At 37.0% G+C, this 18,464-nt stretch overlaps 1 protein-coding gene across 10 annotated transcripts in view; it reads left to right on the top strand.

Moving 5' to 3' along the window:
- The window catches only part of LOC137297943 (PTB domain-containing engulfment adapter protein 1-like), a 78,828-nt gene extending 60,938 nt beyond the window's left edge, over window positions 1–17,890 (top strand). For 6 of the 10 annotated variants that reach the window (XM_067829942.1, XM_067829943.1, XM_067829937.1 and 3 more), the window contains 11 exons: window positions 53–117; window positions 796–867; window positions 1,588–1,686; window positions 5,604–5,741; window positions 5,928–6,044; window positions 6,417–6,521; window positions 8,719–8,799; window positions 11,860–12,007; window positions 12,321–12,410; window positions 12,986–13,128; window positions 13,442–17,890. In XM_067829942.1, coding sequence (XP_067686043.1) covers window positions 53–117; window positions 796–867; window positions 1,588–1,686; window positions 5,604–5,741; window positions 5,928–6,044; window positions 6,417–6,521; window positions 8,719–8,799; window positions 11,860–12,007; window positions 12,321–12,410; window positions 12,986–13,128; window positions 13,442–13,522 — 1,139 coding nt within the window. In that variant the 3' untranslated portion in view covers window positions 13,523–17,890. The remainder of the gene's footprint in view (window positions 1–52; window positions 118–795; window positions 868–1,587; window positions 1,687–5,603; window positions 5,742–5,927; window positions 6,045–6,416; window positions 6,522–8,718; window positions 8,800–11,859; window positions 12,008–12,320; window positions 12,411–12,985; window positions 13,129–13,441) is intronic. The other 4 variants (XM_067829944.1, XM_067829945.1, XM_067829941.1 and 1 more) reach the window with 1 other exon arrangement.
- Window positions 17,891–18,464: the final 574 nt, after the last annotated feature.

The raw sequence follows: 18,464 nt of genomic DNA on the forward strand, positions 1-18,464 counted from the left end.
TGTTCTGACTAGTGTAAAAATTGTGTTAATTTATTGTTTGTGTATTGAACAGGTAACAAACAGTGGATGCACCCATCGGATGCCCTCTTGAAGGGCCACATCCTGTACAATGTCAAGGTGAGTGTAGTTGTAATGTGCAGGGATCATGGGTATGTCTTTAATTGTGTGTCATGGTTCATGGAAGCTTGCCGTTGACGTTAGAGGTAAAACAGTACATGGTTGTACCGTAAATTGGTGGTATGATGCATGCTGTATGCTTTTGTAACTATACATGACAGTACTACACATGATGTGGTTGGAACTGATCTTCATCAACCCATGCTTTCTGTAAGAGGTGACTAATGGGATCAGGTGGTCAGGTTCACTGACTTGGTTGACACATGTCATGATATCCCAGTATTGTTGTATGTAGTAGTAGTAGTAGTATGCTGCTGAGACCCGAGAAGACCCGGGGTAGAATAGTAACCCATGCTCGCCACAAAAGGCGACTATGCTTGTTGTAAGAGGCGACTATAGGGAATTGGTGGTCAGTCTTGACGACTTGGTGGATACATGTCATCATATCCCAGTTGCGCAGACCGACGATCATGCTGTTGATCATTTGATTGTCTGGTCCAGACTTTACTATTTACAGACCGATGCCATATAGCTGGAATACTGCAGTTTGACATAAAACTGAACTCACACACTCACTCTAGTGTTGCAAGTGTACTCTGTGGTACTTCATTGTTGTATTGTACATAAGTGGTCCCTTATAATGATCATGAATTGTATGGCACGGTCCCAATGTTTCAGTTCCTGGGAGAGTGTATGGTGGATAATCCCAAAGGGACAGAGGTGGTCAAGGAAGCTATCAGAAAAATGAAAGTAAGTAATGTGGACAGTTGTGAGTGTGTGGAAACTAGGGCTGTAATGATGCATCAGACTTTTGGTGGATTGCAATTGTTGAGCCTCTGAGAGCAACTAATCCATAGTGGTAACAAAAACTATTGATGCATTAATAGAAGTGTGACTATCTATAGTTTAGTAAATTCCTTCTGTTTAACTGTTTACTTGATCTTTTCATTAGTTTCTTGTCTGTTGTTGAACTTGCTCATATAAACTATGCATTCATTTGGGAAATGATTTCAGGGAGGAAAATCTATTGCAATAGTACTGCAATAGTTGGTCGCAATATACAAATAACCTGGAGATTGAGACAAGTTGGGTAAAACAAAGAAATAATTAGTGTATCCTAAGTACATGCATATTACCATCGGAACGTTTTTGAGTACTGCTGCCACTGAAATGTGTATTCTGTTTAGTTGTCTGAAGAGTGGGGTTCTACTACAGCCATATGGCTGGAATATTGCTGAGTGCGGCTTAAAACTCTCTCATGCACACACTCTTTGTTTCACTCATTGAATGAAATTCATTGTACACAGTTGTCTCCCTTGGCACCTCATGGATTCAAATCCTGGTTTGTTTCTAGGTTTCTTCTTACCATACTCATGAGGTTCACACAGTGTAAATGTGTTTCTGTTGACATCATTTTAAAGAGTTACCAATCTGTGTATATTAACATTGGAACATTTCCTCATCTTCCAGTTCAACAAGCATATTAAAAGGGCAGAGGGCCAGAAACCTCCCAAGGTGGAGCTGACAATATCAGCTGATGGGGTGACGATTCAAGACCCTCGAACCAAGGTAAGGGTGGAAGAAATGAAATGTTTATCAGTGTTATCTTTTGTTTACAAGAGACAACCAAATTAGTCGAGTGGTCATACTCTGTGATTTGCAATTGGTGTGTCATCATACCCCTAAAGCATGGATTGTTGATCACAACACACTGTGCAAAATTTACACTGGTCCTGTGGTCCTTGGCTAGTAAAAATTCATCAGGACCACTAAATGATAAGTTTGCAGTGGTCCAGAGGGCCGGTGAATTTTGTATTGATAGTTAAGTAAGTCAAGGAATGAGATTTTGGACCAGTGAAGTACAGACAAGACCACTAAAGTAATCTCAGAAATAGAAAAAAAACTGTATTGTTTTACGCATTTATGTCTACACTTTATGTAGTTAGTATGTGAAATATCTGTTAAATTAAGTTTGGCCTAGCTACAGTCTGAGTGGTAGGGAGATAAGGGATGTAGAAAAACGCCTTTACTGAGGAGAGATTAGTGCAGAAATGAGCAGTGCGTTTTTATTAAGTCCTAAATGATTCATCTGGAATAGTACATGACTGTATGCAAATTAGTGTGCAATGATATTGTATTGCAAATGACACTTTTTAAATGCCCATTCTAAAATTAAACTTATCTTCATTATAAATGATAATTGGCACAAAGAATAATATCTTCGATACTGAAACTATAAAGAATGTAGCTATTTAGCTACTGAGGAGTATCACTATCACTATAAAAGGAAACAGGTAGGAGGGGTTGTCTCAAACAATATGTCAGGATGGGGTGCCATAGACGGTGGTTGGGGTCCGGCAGGGGGATATAGATATCAACTCAGATAAGATGATTCTTTAGGGAATTAAAGTGGGGAAGCAAACGGCACATCATAACAATTTACATGTAATATCCAGTTCTGCTGATCATGGGGTTGTCATGCCACCAGTATATTTTGAGACATTTAATAAGATGGCTGAATTAAGCTTGTCTATAGGCATTGTACACTTTTACGCATCCAAACATAAACTTTATGAAAAAAGGTATGTAAGATGTTAATCAACAGAAGAGACATATTCAAACACACAGAAAGGCATAAAATATCTTTGAGATGGACCCTTGTGTCTGTAGGCAACATGTGTATTTCATGCAAGTTGAGTCGATGGTCTGTCGTCATGCCTGACTGGGAGATACTATAGCCACCTATAGCCTGATCTGTTGTTTGCAGCAGCTATTTGTATTTTAACTATGTTTTGCCTGATTTTATGAGTGAGAATGCTTTTTTGGATATCCTATTACCCATCCCACGGAATGCCCATTTAGGCCGATATGGGCCACTTCGACATATGCTATTTGCAGTTGTGTAAATTTTAGGATCGATACAGAGCAGCAGCCAATAAACAGCATTTTTTTTATTTCTGTACTTTAGTTATTGTCCACTCACTGGTCCTGTGGTCAAGTGAGAAATTTTTAAGGTTTCTTTCCCTGCAACTATTTACTATATTGTGTGGTCCAGAATTGATTTATCACAGGCTCTTGTCTTTTGGCTGGAATATTGCTGATGTGGCATTAAATAGGAACATGTAAGCACATATTGCAGGAATATTGGTAACAACCATGTTATAACACTAATACCTCCCCACATGACACTGTCTCCATGGTCTGCAGTGCAGATGTGATTACAAGTGTGCTACAGGATTACAGGACGTAATTAATAACTCAGCAGTCATATTTTCTTTCATCATGACAGATAACTCTTATGGCAAAATTTGCAGATGACCTCTTTCTTGTGAATGAAAGTGGTCAGAGATAAGTCCTTGTAGATTATATGTTGTTGTTATTGTTGTTGTTTGCTGCTAATATTATGATGTTGGTGAATATGAGTAAACAGGGCTTACTGCTACATAAACAACATCCATCCATCCATCCATCCATCCATCCATCCATCCATCCATCCATCCATGACACAATTGGTGGTGGGATAGCCAAATGGTGAATGTATGCCAAAGACACGGGTTCAAATCCCCACATGAGTACTAGTCCCAGCGGTGATGTGCCCAGTGATTAAGGTGTTCGCTTGTCATGCTGAAGACCAGGTTCTATTCCCCACATGGGCACAATCTGTGAAGTCCATTTCTGATCTCCCCTGCCATGATATTGCTGGAATATTGCTGAAAGGGGCCTAAAACCATATTCACTCTCTCTACACATGTCAAGTTTACTGTTACTGATGGCAAATTTCATACAGTCGTGACAGTAAACTGAGTATTAGACTTATATAGAGACATCTAGGTCAGGCCCGTCTGATGTCACTGACCAACGCTATCACAAGAATCTGGTTCAACAGGCAAAGTCACAGGAGATGCTCCTTCAGTCCACTTGACGTAATCTTAAATATTTCTGGAGCAGTGATTGGGGTTTGAAAAACAATGATGTGCCAAATCAAGGTCATGTGAGATCCTAACCAATTGATAACAACTTTAGATTTTAAAGCTTAAGTCTTGATGTGATGTGATGTGATGTGATGTGATGTGATGTGATGTGATGTGATGTGATATGATGTGATGACAGACTGACTGTTGTAATAGCCAAGAATTAGGTGCCAGTGTCTTGAATGTGTGTTGAGTAGTATAAATTGTATTTGCATGTAAGTTCTAGAATACATTAATTTACTTGCTGCATGGAAAGGTTATTATTTTAATGATAAGTTACTGACTTGGGTTTAGCATTTTTTGAACATCTTTAAACCGTGTTTTAGTAAAATCGTGATATGCTGTCTACGTTAATAGGACATGCATGAGTATGGTGTTATCAGTCCATGAATTCTTATCTTAGCTGATCTCAGATTTGAAGATCGTGGTATGAGTAAGGGGAGCAACTATGCATAGCAACATTTTGTTCGTCTGTGATGTCTAGTTTCTATGGGATGGGGTACCCTAGCTGTTAAGGTGTTTGCTCATCACACCAAAGATCTGGGTTTGATTTCCCACATGGGAACAATGTTTGATGCCCATTACTGGTGCCCCTCTGCCGTGCTATTGCTGGAATATTGCTAAAAGCGACATAAAACAAAACTCACACACTCACTCTAATCTCTAATCATTACTAGACATTATTTCCGTAACATGTTTCTCAGTCTCAGATGTGTAAAACAACACCCAGTGAAATGGTCTGGAGATAATTATCTGTTGTTGTTGCGACTTTGATTTATTTATGGCTTGTGTTTAAACCCACTTGTAATTGAATACAAGAAAAGGGCTTCCTATCTTATCTCCAACACAGAGAGACAGATGGTGTACAACAAACTGCAACTGCAACTTGATCTGTTTCTGAACCTTTGCTTTCAGCTTTTTTTTTTAACTGTTCTTCTTAATATTCACTTCGAGACATCCTATCCTGTCAACTTAAGTATTTTTAAGAATACTCCCAAAAGGACTACTTTCTACTGGCCATTTGGGTAGAATTTGAGTTTTATACATACAAACTAGGCGTGGACTTATAGTATTTATGTATCATCCCAGAGTCTCATGTCAAGGCATGTAATAACCTAGTAGGTCAGGTGTTTGCTTGTCATGACCAAGGTTTGATTCTTAAATGTGTCCAAAGAATAATACAACTGAAACACTGCTTTTGGCACCATTGCCAGCATGAGTATGTAAGTGAGCTTGGCTTCATGACACATGCAATATCACAGCTGGGGACACCAGAAATGGGCTTCAAATATTATACCCATGTGGGGAATCGAACCCAGATCTTTGATAGGATGAGCTAATGCTTAACCACGAAGCTAACCCAACATACTTGCACAGCATGAAGACTCTGACATGCATCCCTGCTGTTTCTCTGCAACATAGATATTGGGTAATAAATGAATAGCCTATCAGGTATTACATATGATCTGTAATGGACAATTAATGAAATAGGGAATATTGATGTCTGTCTTGCAGATGATCATGCATCAGTATCCTCTCCATCGGATATCCTACTGTGCTGATGACAAATCGGACAAAAGGATGTTTACTTTTATTGCCAAGTCACCAAATACTAGTCAACATTTCTGCTACGTCTTCGACAGTGATAAGTGTGTAAGTATACAAAATATTTAATCATCATATTCTGTCTGAAGGTGCATCACAGCCATCATACTGATAGTAGTTAATATATACTGTGGAACATGTGGTATTTATAAATATTCAGTCTAATGTAAATTTTTGTGATTAATGGAAAAATTAGGGCAAAGGGATAATCACAAGGTCCATGGTTTCTTTCAGGCGGAGGAGATCACTCTGACGGTGGGACAGGCGTTTGACCTGGCTTACAAGCGCTTCCTCGAGTCATCCAGCAAAGACATGGACATCAAGAAACAGTTTTTGCTTCTGCAGAAAAAGGTATACCTGATACTAGTAGAACAGCCAGGTGGGAGAGTTGCACATGTGAAATTGAAATTTCATCACACATTCTTGGTGATTGTTACAAAATAGAACAGCAACAACAACCCCAAAAATTAATGATTGTTTGTTGATAAACGTTTTTGTTCAGGTGTGCAAAATTAAGACACAATTAATCAGAGTTGAACAGTCTATTGCATGTGATTGGCAAAATTGGTTTTTGTTGCAATTGTTAGATTTTGTTTTAGCAAGCAATTCATCAGTCTCAACTGAAATAAAATGGATTGAAATACTGTATCTAGACATCATATTATGACTAATAATGAGGCAATGTAATTTTGTGAAGTCATCATTGTAATATTCTGTTTCCAGGTTCAGACACTGACATTTGAAAATCAGGAGTTGAAAAAAAGGATTTCAGAGCTGGAATCAATCAAAGACCGATCGGATGTCCAGGATTACATGAAAAGTAACCAGGTAGGTTACTGTCACATGTCACCTTGTGTCGCTGGACAGTCATGTGACCTTGACATTGTGTCACTTCATGTCATTGGACAATCATATGACCTTTCACTTTGTTTCATTGGAAAATCATATAACTTACCACTCCATGTCATTATTTAGTCTAGTGTTCTGTCATCTTGTTACACTGGAAAGTAATGCCAGGGTTTGAAATCTTTCAACATTTTCCAGTGGACAACAGGAAGAGTGAGTGCACAATACTGGTCTTGTCTGTACCTCATTGGTCCAAAATAACATTTGTAGATTTACTTAACTATCAATACAAAATTAACTGACCACCAGGTCTACTGCAAACTGATCATTTAGTGGTCCTGATGAATTTTTAATAGTCAGGGACCATAGGACCAGTGTGGAAATTAAGCACACTGTGATGCAACCAGTGTCCTTGTGTCACCTTGAGTCACATGGCCTCTCACCTTGTGTGCGTTATGTGAACAGTTATGTGATCTATGACTTTGTCACACGATGCTCCTGTATTACACCACAATAGTAAAATTACACCACAACAAAACACTTTTTGCTAAGTATACGTATCTGATTGGATAGTAACATATACGCTCACCAGCCAATCACTTCCATTCTTTTGTACCTCACCTTGCAGCAATTTTCTCCTGTTGTGCATTTCTCATTGTTGACCTACTGATAGAACTTCTTGACTTGTCTTTCTGCATTAGTAAAAGGTTATATTTCTGTTTAGCATGCGCATGATGCTGAAATAGTTTCTACTGTTGTATTTATGTTTGCCATATATACTGATGGAAACAAGTAAGGGAACGGTTGTGTTGACACCAAATTTATATGACCTTAGAGGAAACAGCTATTGTTTGGAAAAGTAAACATTTGTTTTCAGAACACTTCATTGATATGAAATTCATGAATGAAAGCAGTGGACAGTATTTAGCAGTACTCTTTATTGTTGTGTATTTTAGATATTTCATGATTAACAAATCAGTCAATGCATACTGAATTTTCACTGATTGATATGATACTCCGTGAGTATAAGCATTTTTTAATTAATGTTTTTATTCAATATCAATATATTCAATATAGTAACTTAACAAGTATAAATTATTTAGTCATGTAAGTATAACACAGATAGTGATCTCACGACCTAATGTTGTTTGGATAACATGATATTTGGGAGTTTCAAATGAAAGTAGAACAAATGAAGTATTTTGGTATAAGATACTCAGAAATAAAATAAGAATGTTGAAAATACCTTATTCTATGACATTACAATAGTTTCATGACAAAAGTAACATTGCCATGGTGACATTAGATTTTAACTCATGTGTTGTACTGTTGATTTCCTGATGAGGCTAATGTGTTCCTTTACTTTTTCCCATCAGTTTATTCTGTTTGTGTATGAGAGTCAGCTCTCTCTTGTAGTTTATTAAATTGTGAAGTTTTGTCTCTATTTGTCATGCTGCATGAAGTTATCTTATATTCTTATGAATGTAACTGAAGTCGTTTTCTTATGAAGTTAAAGGTTAGGCAAAGTTAATCATCAATTATTTTTGGTTTCAGTTTAACATTTTTCTGGTCTTTATGTGCACTGCAGTTACGACCCTTGAACAGGCATGGCTGGATTTATTTTTTGATATTATATCATTTTGATGTCATATTTTATAACTGTCTTGTTATGGAAATGTTTATACTTTTTCTAAAATGAAATGTATGTATTTGTGTGTCAATGTTATGTTTAAAACTCCATTATGGCAGACCAGTTTTATTTCTTGTTATACAGATCAGCCTGTCATAATTTTTCAAGAATAAGAACAAAAAAATGAATTAATTGTCTCAGTTCAAAAAATATATTTCTAATGGCTTTTGACCAAAAAAATGAAACTTATGACAAAAGTATTTTTTAGGTTGTTTTTGCCCCAAATACACTTCATAAAATACTTTTAGTATTTAAGAGCAATATTACTTTGACTTGTGTCTGCATTTAGGTTTTCTGAAGACAAATATCCTTAGCTCAAGAAATATAACTGGTCTTTCTTTGTAAACTGAAACAAAATCATTTGCAAAATAGAAACCCAAAAAGTAAAACTAGCCATACCTCTGCATTTGTTATGCAAAACTCCATCACACGTGATCCAATGCTTATGACATTCCGCATGACCTTTGCACCTGTGTGACCTCTCTGCAGATATCAGACCTTTCAACTGTGACCTATAATCTCCAGGAAAGTTCAACAGATGATGATTTTTCTTCCACATCTGAACAAGAGGTAGATTGAGAACTAAACTGTCTGCATGTTTTTATAATGTCTGGTGTTCTTATAAGATGAGACTGGTTACATGGGATTTTTGACAGGGAGAACCAGTTACCAAAAATTGATTCTGATTCAACCACAAGATTAGCAAAAGGACTAATCCAAATGTCCTTTCCTTGAAAAGATTCCTTAAAGTAAATCACAAGAAAGATGGGTCTGCCTCAGTAGTCAACTTGACGGAGCCTCTCTCTAGTGGTTAAAGACCTGGGTTCAGTTGGGTACAATGTGTTAAGCTCACCTCTGTTCCCGAATATGATATTGCAGGAATATTGCTAATTGTTGCACAAACTCACTCATTCTAATTAGGAAAATTTAGTTGTTCTGTCCATTCTGACTACTGTTAAAAATTGGTGCTTGGGGCCCGACATTGATAACATTGATCAAGGAAATATTGGTTTGCAGTCAGCATGGTTTGCAGTCAATAAACATGTCTGTGTTGAGTATATGCTTGTCACAAGAGGCGATTAATGGGATTAGGTGGTCAGACTCACTGGCTTTGTTGACACATGTCATTGTATCCCAGTTGTGTAGATTGATGCCCATGATGTTGATCACTGGATTGTCCAGTCCAAATCAGTTATTTATAGACTGCCACCATAACATAAAACTGTGTGATACTGCAACATAGTGGTATTGGTGCTAGATAGTATCTAGCATTGAACGACTGGCATCAGTATTCTCATGTCTGTCATGTCTGCTCAAAACTGGACCAGACACTAGATTTCACAGACTTTGTGTGCATAGATATCATGACAGAACTGACAGCTTTGGTCAGAATTAGGATACATATTACAATAAATAAGAAGTAAAGCTTGACATAAATCATCTCCCACATTAAGCTGTCACATCTGGATGTGACAGGAATGCGAGCATTGTTTACAGAATAGTCGTGTGACCATTGACACATGGTTCAGCATGTGTAGTTATTGTAACCATGGTAAATGTGTATTGCCAAATTAATTCTAAACTTCTTTAATGGTCATTTAGTAACTGGTATGGTGAGTGAAGAGGAAAAGATTTTGTGGATTGTCAAATTCTGTATTGCAATAAATGTGACATTTTGGTGGAGATAAATGCTAACACATCACTTGCTTGATAACAGTGTTAGCATTGTAGAAAGGTCGTATTCATTGCAATGAAGAAGTTGTCAATCCATAACATTGGATCCTTTTCAAAATAAATTTTGACTTGATATTTCTGCTCAAAATGTAACTTAAGTTCTTTCAAAATGCATATGTGTTTCTGCAGCATCTCTGACTAATGCTGAACTTTGGCATAAGGTTTTCTCCTTAAAATGACATATGTTTTTGGAAATGGAAATTTATTGCGTTTATATGAAACAAAACAACTATATTTTATTACAGAATGCTACACCTAATTCACCCTAGAAGGTATAGAAAGCCCCCAATACACTTTGTTTCAAGTAAATTAACTGTTTTGTAATGCAGTGCTGTTCCTGGATTGCAAACATATATTTCTAACGGATTTTTGCAAATGCTGCCAGAACGTAGTTCAGGGCTCGATTTACAGGATGTTAAATGTCTTGTACTAGGTGCAACCTAAAATTAAAACCTATTTGTAGCAACCAAATTCCTGTTGCACTGCTTTTGCTACATTATGAAATGAAAGAATATGCTATTGAATTTTAAATGTTTATTTACCCAATCAAATATTAATAACTTGGTTGCATTTTGTAAATTGGGTTGCACCAGTGCAAGTAACAAAGCACTAAATGTAGACTTGTAGTTACAGGTGTCACATTTGGTAGAACTCTTGGTCTCAGTGTTTATGCAGGAAGCATGTCAGTAGTGGCATAGTTTTTTCTTAAGTACTACTGTCTTGTTAAATTTTGATACTGATCACTACAGATGAAGGTGAGCTGCAGTGCCTGGCAGTTTTTGTAAAGCTGTTTTCTGACTATGAAAACTCTGCTGTACATATCCTAGCTGACTGGGATGACTGATTGAGTATTGTATGCTGTTTAAAGTAATGGGAAAACACTACTCAATAAATTGAGAAGTTCAGCTGTCATTCCATGGTTGTTGTAAGAGGTGACTAACGGGATTGGCAGATCAGGCTTGTTGCCTTGGTTGACAAATGCCATTGTATTTCAGTTGTGAAGATCGACACTTATGCTTGTGATCTCTGGATTGTTTGGTCTAGGACAGGATTAACAAAAAAAAATTCTTTATGTGACAAGACACTTTGATTATATTTATATTTAACACAATTCATATTATTGGCAGTGTTAAGAGTTCTTTCCGGCATGTGAAAGTATGGAATACACCATCAGTGTAGCACATCTCTAAGTGTTTGTCTTCGATCAGAAGGCTGATGTGAGTGAGTGTGTATGGTTTTACACCACTTTTAGCAATATTCCAGCAATATCACATCGGGGACACCAGAAATAGGCTTCACACATTGTACCTACATGGGGAATCAAACTCAGCTTTTTGGCATGACAAGCCAGCCCTTTAACCACCAGGCTAACCCAGAAAAAGCTGGACATGACACAGACTTTGTATTTATCATATGATAATTCTCACATGTTTGTGTGGAATAGGTACTTTTAACATTTTAAGCATTACAAATGAAACTGTTATAGGCACTTGAAAAAAGACTCCCCTTCTAAGACAAATGCTACAATGAAACAAAGATTTGTCAGTTTTGTATTTAGAAGAATGGTATATGGAATACAACATAACAGTTTTTTGGTGAAGTTTATTTTCCACAAAATGACTTTGTAAAGAGTCAATTAGAAATTGGTAAAAATACTAATTGGTGTTGTTAGTATTGATTAATAAATCAAATAAATAGTCCATTTGTAATGCACATTTCTTTACATATGATGCATGCTCAAAGCACCCCAAAATTCAAAGTCACACAGGGCAGGATTAAAATAAGTTTTCCAGCATGCATTATGTGTTGAGAAATTCACATTACAAATGGACTATTTATTTATTTTATTTAGTCCAGTTAGTCCATTTTTATCAAACTGTTGTTTGTCGTTGGCAGTCTCAGTCAGCAGTAGGCAGACGTCTGGAGAATCTTGTGTTTGATGACTTCCCTCCATCATCACAGACAAACGGCACTAATGGAACCAATGGCAACACCACACCAGGTGGCGCCCAACGACAGAACTCTGCTCAACCTACTCCCCTATGTATGTTGTCAGGTTTTATTTTTAAAATAACACAAAAAACATTACGTGTGGCCTACGTTGATCCCAGATGAATATAGGCTCAGTTGTTTCCAGCTGATGCTGTGGCTTGTTTTTGTAATAACAGAAATTTCATGTGACATGTGTAATGTGTATAAAAATAATATCTTAAAATATTTAGTTTGATTCATTTCGTGGAAATGCATCATGGAAAGTGGCTCTGTTGATTTTAAGTATCTTTTATTTCAATCATTCTGTTTTACCTGTCTCCATTCCTCTATTTATTGTCAACACCAAGGTGATATGTATGTTTTAGTGTCACCCCCGCCCCCGTCGACAAGGACGCGAAGTCACACCCAGCCTGCAGCTCAGGGTGTGGCGGCTGCAGCCTCACAGAAACAGAAAGGTTTGTATAATACTGCTATGTTGCTAAAATCAGTGTCTTTTCCCAGTTCTTTGAACGCTTGTTCAGTTTGCCATTTGTCACACGTCATAAATTCAGGCTTTATTACTATTCTATGTCTTGTTGCACAATTTGATCGTAGTGCAAGTTTGATCATAACTTGTGTTCCTAAAACTTCAGTCTCTCAGATATTCGTGACCTTGAATTCTTGAACACTGACAAAAGAGAGTTAGGGAGGCTAGGATCACTTTGTGCAGTGAGGTCCAGAGTTTGTCAGGATAGATGGTTTCAGAGGGGAGTAGGGTGGGTAGGGGCACACGCCACCCCCCACACTCCCCTTTTGTCTTGAAAGTTTATTAAATGACCATTGAAACTTGTGAAAATGGAGTGTGCACCCCCTTTCTCAATAGTATGTAACCTGTTTTTGTAAAAGCTGTATGCGCCCCCGTATCAGTATCATACCCATGCTTGTGTATTTCTAGGAAGGAATGCCCCTCTTCCTGTGAGCCTTAATCCTATCCTCACATTAAGCTAAAATATTGCTGATAGAGCTATAAAACTCACGTGTTTCCTTGCAGGATTTAGCGGTAACCCATTCTCCCCGACCTCCATGGGAGCCGCCTCGTCATCAGATCCGTTTGGCATGGGAGCGTTCAATCCATCGACTTCAGAGCTGGACCGAGCTATCCAGAATGTTGACCAGGAACTGTTAGATTTACAGGTATGCTAGTGGAATTTTTAGCCAATACAGAATACTTTCCGCAGTTGGTCGTACCATGCAGATATTTTCTATAAAAGACCATTTCTTTCAAGAAATCTCTTTGTTGTTTGTTTATTTTTTTCAGTTTATGCATTCTGTGATAAACACATGTTTAAAGTTGCTGTTCCCTATCCACTGGGATGACAGAAAGATTGTAATAGCTATAGTTTTTTTTTCAGCTTTAATGTTTTGTAAAACTATCAACTACTATTATTAGCAAATAGGAATACATGTACGGGAAAATAGTATTGTAATGTTGACTCATGTGTTTCAGACTGGCTTCAGTCGAGGGCTTTCAATAGGAACAGATGATTTCTCCTTAGATGACCTTGACCCCTTAAACCAGAGGTCATGAAGTGAAGGCCACTGTGTCAAGTTGAAGGATATGTGATGATTGAAAAAATACTCCTATGGGAGACAAGAGAGTCTCATGCTATTTTGTTTACAGATACTTTGTACATACACCCACATGATGTCTGTATTTTAAGCATGAAATACATGCACTCCTTGTCATTCTTCTGCCGTAAAGATATTTTTTGCCGTTAATTTGTACATTATGATTGACACTGATTGAATCACTTAGTTACTGATGGTTGAGGACTAAACAAGAAGCATGTATAGACAGAGCCCAGTTTCCAAATGGTTTTCCACATGCAGAAACTAGTTGTGAAGATGCACATTCACAAGGAATGCAATGACCTTTTACTGACCTTTCCTTGTGTTTTACCAGAGCGCTGATTGCTCTGCCCGTAACAAGATCTTTTATTGTCCTGTGCGATGCAACGAACATGTTTTACCAAAAAGCTAGATATTGATCAGAATATCTTTTTTATATATATAACACAACAAATACTAGATTTAGAGAATTATATAATAGAGAAACTCAGTGATGAAGAGGCAATCTGATTTTTCTTTTATTAAATATGCATGTAGTTTAAAAAATTGTAAGAAATATGCAAATGTTGTTGAAGCTTTAGGAATACATCGTAACACCTGTGGGAGAAAACCACAGCTTAATGACCATCCCATGGTTGGTGACTGGAAAGATTTATTTTTACACTTTCTATATTTGTATTTTATAATTAGTTAGTGAAATTGACATGTTTTTCACCAGATCATATAGTAAAGTTAATAGCAGGAGCAGAGAAAGATGAAGCTTTTTGACACTTTTTCATGTTTTATACTGCGTACTGTTTATGTGATGTGTTTATTTGTGGAGCATATCCTGTTGTCAAGTTGTTTTATGTTGACCAGTACACCTTCATTCCAACAAAAAATATGTCAGTGATTCAGGTTGCCAGGGTTGTTGTTGACTAGTTAATTCTATATAACTTGTATTTGTAAGAAATATGACATCCTACCCTTGCATTTGCAATATAGGGCCAATTGTTGAGGGATAACAATAACAGTCTGCATATTTTTACTACAATTTCCATAACTGAACGTAATGCTCAGAGCAGTGCACCAAGAGGGGCGGTGGGGTAGCCTAATGGTTGTAGCATTAGCCTGTCACTCCAAAGACCAGAGTTTGCTTCCCCTCATGGGTTCAATGTGTGAAGCCCATTTTTGGTGTCCCCAACCATGATATTGCCTGAATATTGCCAAAAGAGGCTTAAACCTAAACTCACTCAATACTCTGTGAATCCAGTTAGGATAGTATGCGCTTATGTGTCATTCTCAACTCCTTGAGGAGTATGCAAAATGGTAATATCTATTTTTGAAATAAATGAAACTCAAGATGCAAATGAAGCGTGTTGGAGGATATATTCAATGTTGTTTTATGTTAAATCATAATATGTACACTCAAAGTGCAAATATATCTATATGATGGTTTGGTTTGTAAGGATTCAAGTTTGCCTGAGGCTGTCTTTTTTAACAGTTTATTGCTATGCATTATATGATATACTCCATCATTCCACTAGGACTAATAGTAGGGGTGTTTAAACTGAACTATTCCTTCTCCTGGTGAATCATATTGAGACGCAGTGTTGTCATGGTAACATTCCTCTGTTTTCTTTGTAATGTGTGGATTGATTTATCTGATTATGCAACAAGCTTTGATAAAAATATTTATTCACATTTGTTATACATAATGAAATAGTGCTGTAACGATTCAAAACATTCATGAATCACTGTCTTCAGTCAAGGGGAGGTAACTCATCTAAGACGACATTGTAAACTGATTGTAAACTTCCCCAATAGTGATGCTGATTATTCTGGATGAAGGTAGTATGTCAGAGGGGAGTAACTCTTAGTCCAAGCAGGTATATGTTTTACATAGTTATGACCCTTAGCTATGGCAAGTATGTTGATCACAAGACCATCATGTATGGTCCAAAAATGTTTGTTTACAGAGTGTCATCATGAAGCTGGAATATTGCTGAGAGTGGAATTAAACAAACAAGCAAGCAAACAAAAAAACAAACAAACAAGCAAACAAACAAACATGCTGCATATCATATTGAGTGTTCAACAGCAGCTGTTTAGGTCATTAGAATCTAGTAAAGTTCATAGAGCTGTGGAGAAGGGTGTAGACTCTGGTTGAATGAAGTCAAGTCAGCTTCCCATAACTTTATCCATGCCTTAATTTAGTAAGATTTGTTTGTGATATATGCTAAGTTTGTGCTTCGTTGTATTGAGCACCGAAAACCTGACACTTGAAGTCTAGTGATTAAAGTGAATTACTACATCAAATCATTCTGAAGGTTTAAGCTACTGAGTATGAATGACTTTACTGCAGTAGAGAGGCCATAGGCCCATTATACAGTGCATTGCACAGCAAGATACAAATACTGTTGGAGTGCCACAGGTGATGTCTGACATTGTCTGATGTTAATAGTAGATATAGCTTATGTTCTGATGGAAAGTGCTAATGATATCTTGGTAATAATGATATCGAATAATAAGGCTTAAGACAAAAGGCTAGAAAATACCTAATAACCATGTTAAGTTTGGAATTAAAAGATTCAACACGAATGGAATTTGGCTCTGACACATGTCATTCTTCTGAATGGTATGTTTGGGTATACCAGTGGGTAGTGTGTTCACTCATACCATGCCACCCTGTCCACCACATGGTGGTGATTTGTTAAGGCCATTTTTTGTATCCCCTGCTGAGATATTCCTGGATAATGGCTAAAAGACATACTCACTCCCTCATTTACTAGTCCACTGTAAGTACGATAGTACCGGTATCCATGGGCAAGTGGAATATATTTAGGATTTAGGATCAACTGCGATCACTTTGGGGGATAGTATACATTTCTCATTAATTTACATCACTGATACAGTGATTATCAACAGATCAAGCAGATTTCCTGTCCGTATTTTTATGCAAATTTAATGTGTCTCTTTAATACTCAGATTTTTTTTACTTTAGAAAGTTTGGGGTATGATAGGCCTTCAGCAGCCCATACTTGCAGAAAGGCCCAGATTGTGAAGATCAACATTCATGTAAAGAGTGCTGTTCTCCAGTCTAGATTGTGGCAAATGTCCAAGAGTGACTTCATGATTTCATGTTATCAGCATTACTGCAGCCACATTACAACTTCATTATAATAATTAGAAATCATTTGTCCAGTGCTACAGCTACATTCAGCCTTATAAGTTTGTCTTTTTTCACTGACTGGATTGGATTGCAATAGATTGTTACATTTCGGCACATAGCAAATGAGCTATCTTGGGCTAGTGGACTAGCATGAATATCAAAGGCTGTACAGTGATGTTTATATTTGATGTATTGTTGTATATACCTGCTATTATGTATCTCATTTTGCACGGTCATCAGACAAAATTTTATGTAGACATTATTTAGTTGGTTGATAAATAAACAGCATAATCATGAGGTGTGTTTTGCGGATTTTCATGCAAGACCTCGATATAGTTCACACACAGACCCTGAAACTAATATGCGGTAAACTACATTTATTTCAAAGTCAAGAGGACCACTTAGATCAAGTTTGATACACTCATGCTTTGTTCAACACATCTGGACAAAACACTGTGTAGTGAACTCAGACAACAGTTGGTAATATCCATCAGTGAGTAATATATGCAAGGACAGGAATTCTTTTGTATGTCTTTAAAAATTTATTGATATTTATTGATTTCTCTTTATATTTTCTGATGATGGAAAACCAAGCTATTTCATACTAGATGAATTGCTTTATAGTTCAAAATTTTCATGCTTCTCAAAGTATCATATATTATCTTTTTGGTGAAAGTTTTTCATTCTTTAACAAAGTAGACAATATAGCTTCATTCTAGATCTAATCAAATACATGTACTTTTATAGGGAGTATGTTTTTGTTTCTAATAAATAAGTTTCTAGAAATGGAATGTGTGATCTGAATTTTGACATTTTCAGAGAAAGGATATTGATTTATAATTTCTTGCATGAAGGTATGTGAGCTGTTTCTCCATGGCTTGTATCCTCTCTGGTTTTCTAATGGAATTATATGTGCACGCATTATTTTGCTTTTGTCTGATTAAAACCAAAATATTTGTATTAACATAAGGTGACATGTCTTTTTTCTCTTATGCTGATGGTGTCAAGACCAGCGCTGCATGAGAACATGGACTATTGTGTGTTACATGTACCACCAAAGTATTTTAGCATGCTGTGTACAGATATGTGTATTTTATAGTACCATGTATTTCAAGTTACTGATTGCTACAGTAATTGTCTGAGTCACAAACATTGTGATTAAACTGTATTAAGCTATCTCCGCCTTTGTCCTATTTTTCACTGCTTGCTTGAACTTAGCTCCCATGGCATTGTGTATTTCATACCTTTCAGACACAAAGTCAGTGGTCTAAACCTTTAGTTGACCGACTTCATCTGTGTGGAAGCCATGGTAACTGTGAGTGCTATTTTAGATGGATGACCGACTCAGTGGGTGTGGGTTTAAATCGCAGATGGGACTCATCCCAACAAAGTGAGTGAATTTAGTTTTACGCTCTACTCAACAATATTCCAGCCTTAATAATAATAATAATATGTGCATTTATAATGTGCCAAACTCCACTCACGAGGTGAATGCTCACAGCGCTAACAGTCAAAGGAAGCATATTATTACCCCGGATATCGTAACAGTCTGTAAATAATCGCATCTGAGCCAAACAATCTGTTGATCAACAACATGAGCATTGATCTACACAACTGGGAATCAATGCCATGTGTCAACCAAGTCAGCGAGCCTTACCACCTGATCTCGTTGGTCATCTCTTATGACAAGCATGGTCACCTCAACCCAACAGTAATACTACTCTGTACTGTACGGATAAGACGTAATCAC

The sequence above is a fragment of the Haliotis asinina genome, chromosome 10, assembly GCF_037392515.1.
Source record: "Haliotis asinina isolate JCU_RB_2024 chromosome 10, JCU_Hal_asi_v2, whole genome shotgun sequence".
NCBI lineage: Eukaryota > Metazoa > Mollusca > Gastropoda > Lepetellida > Haliotidae > Haliotis > Haliotis asinina.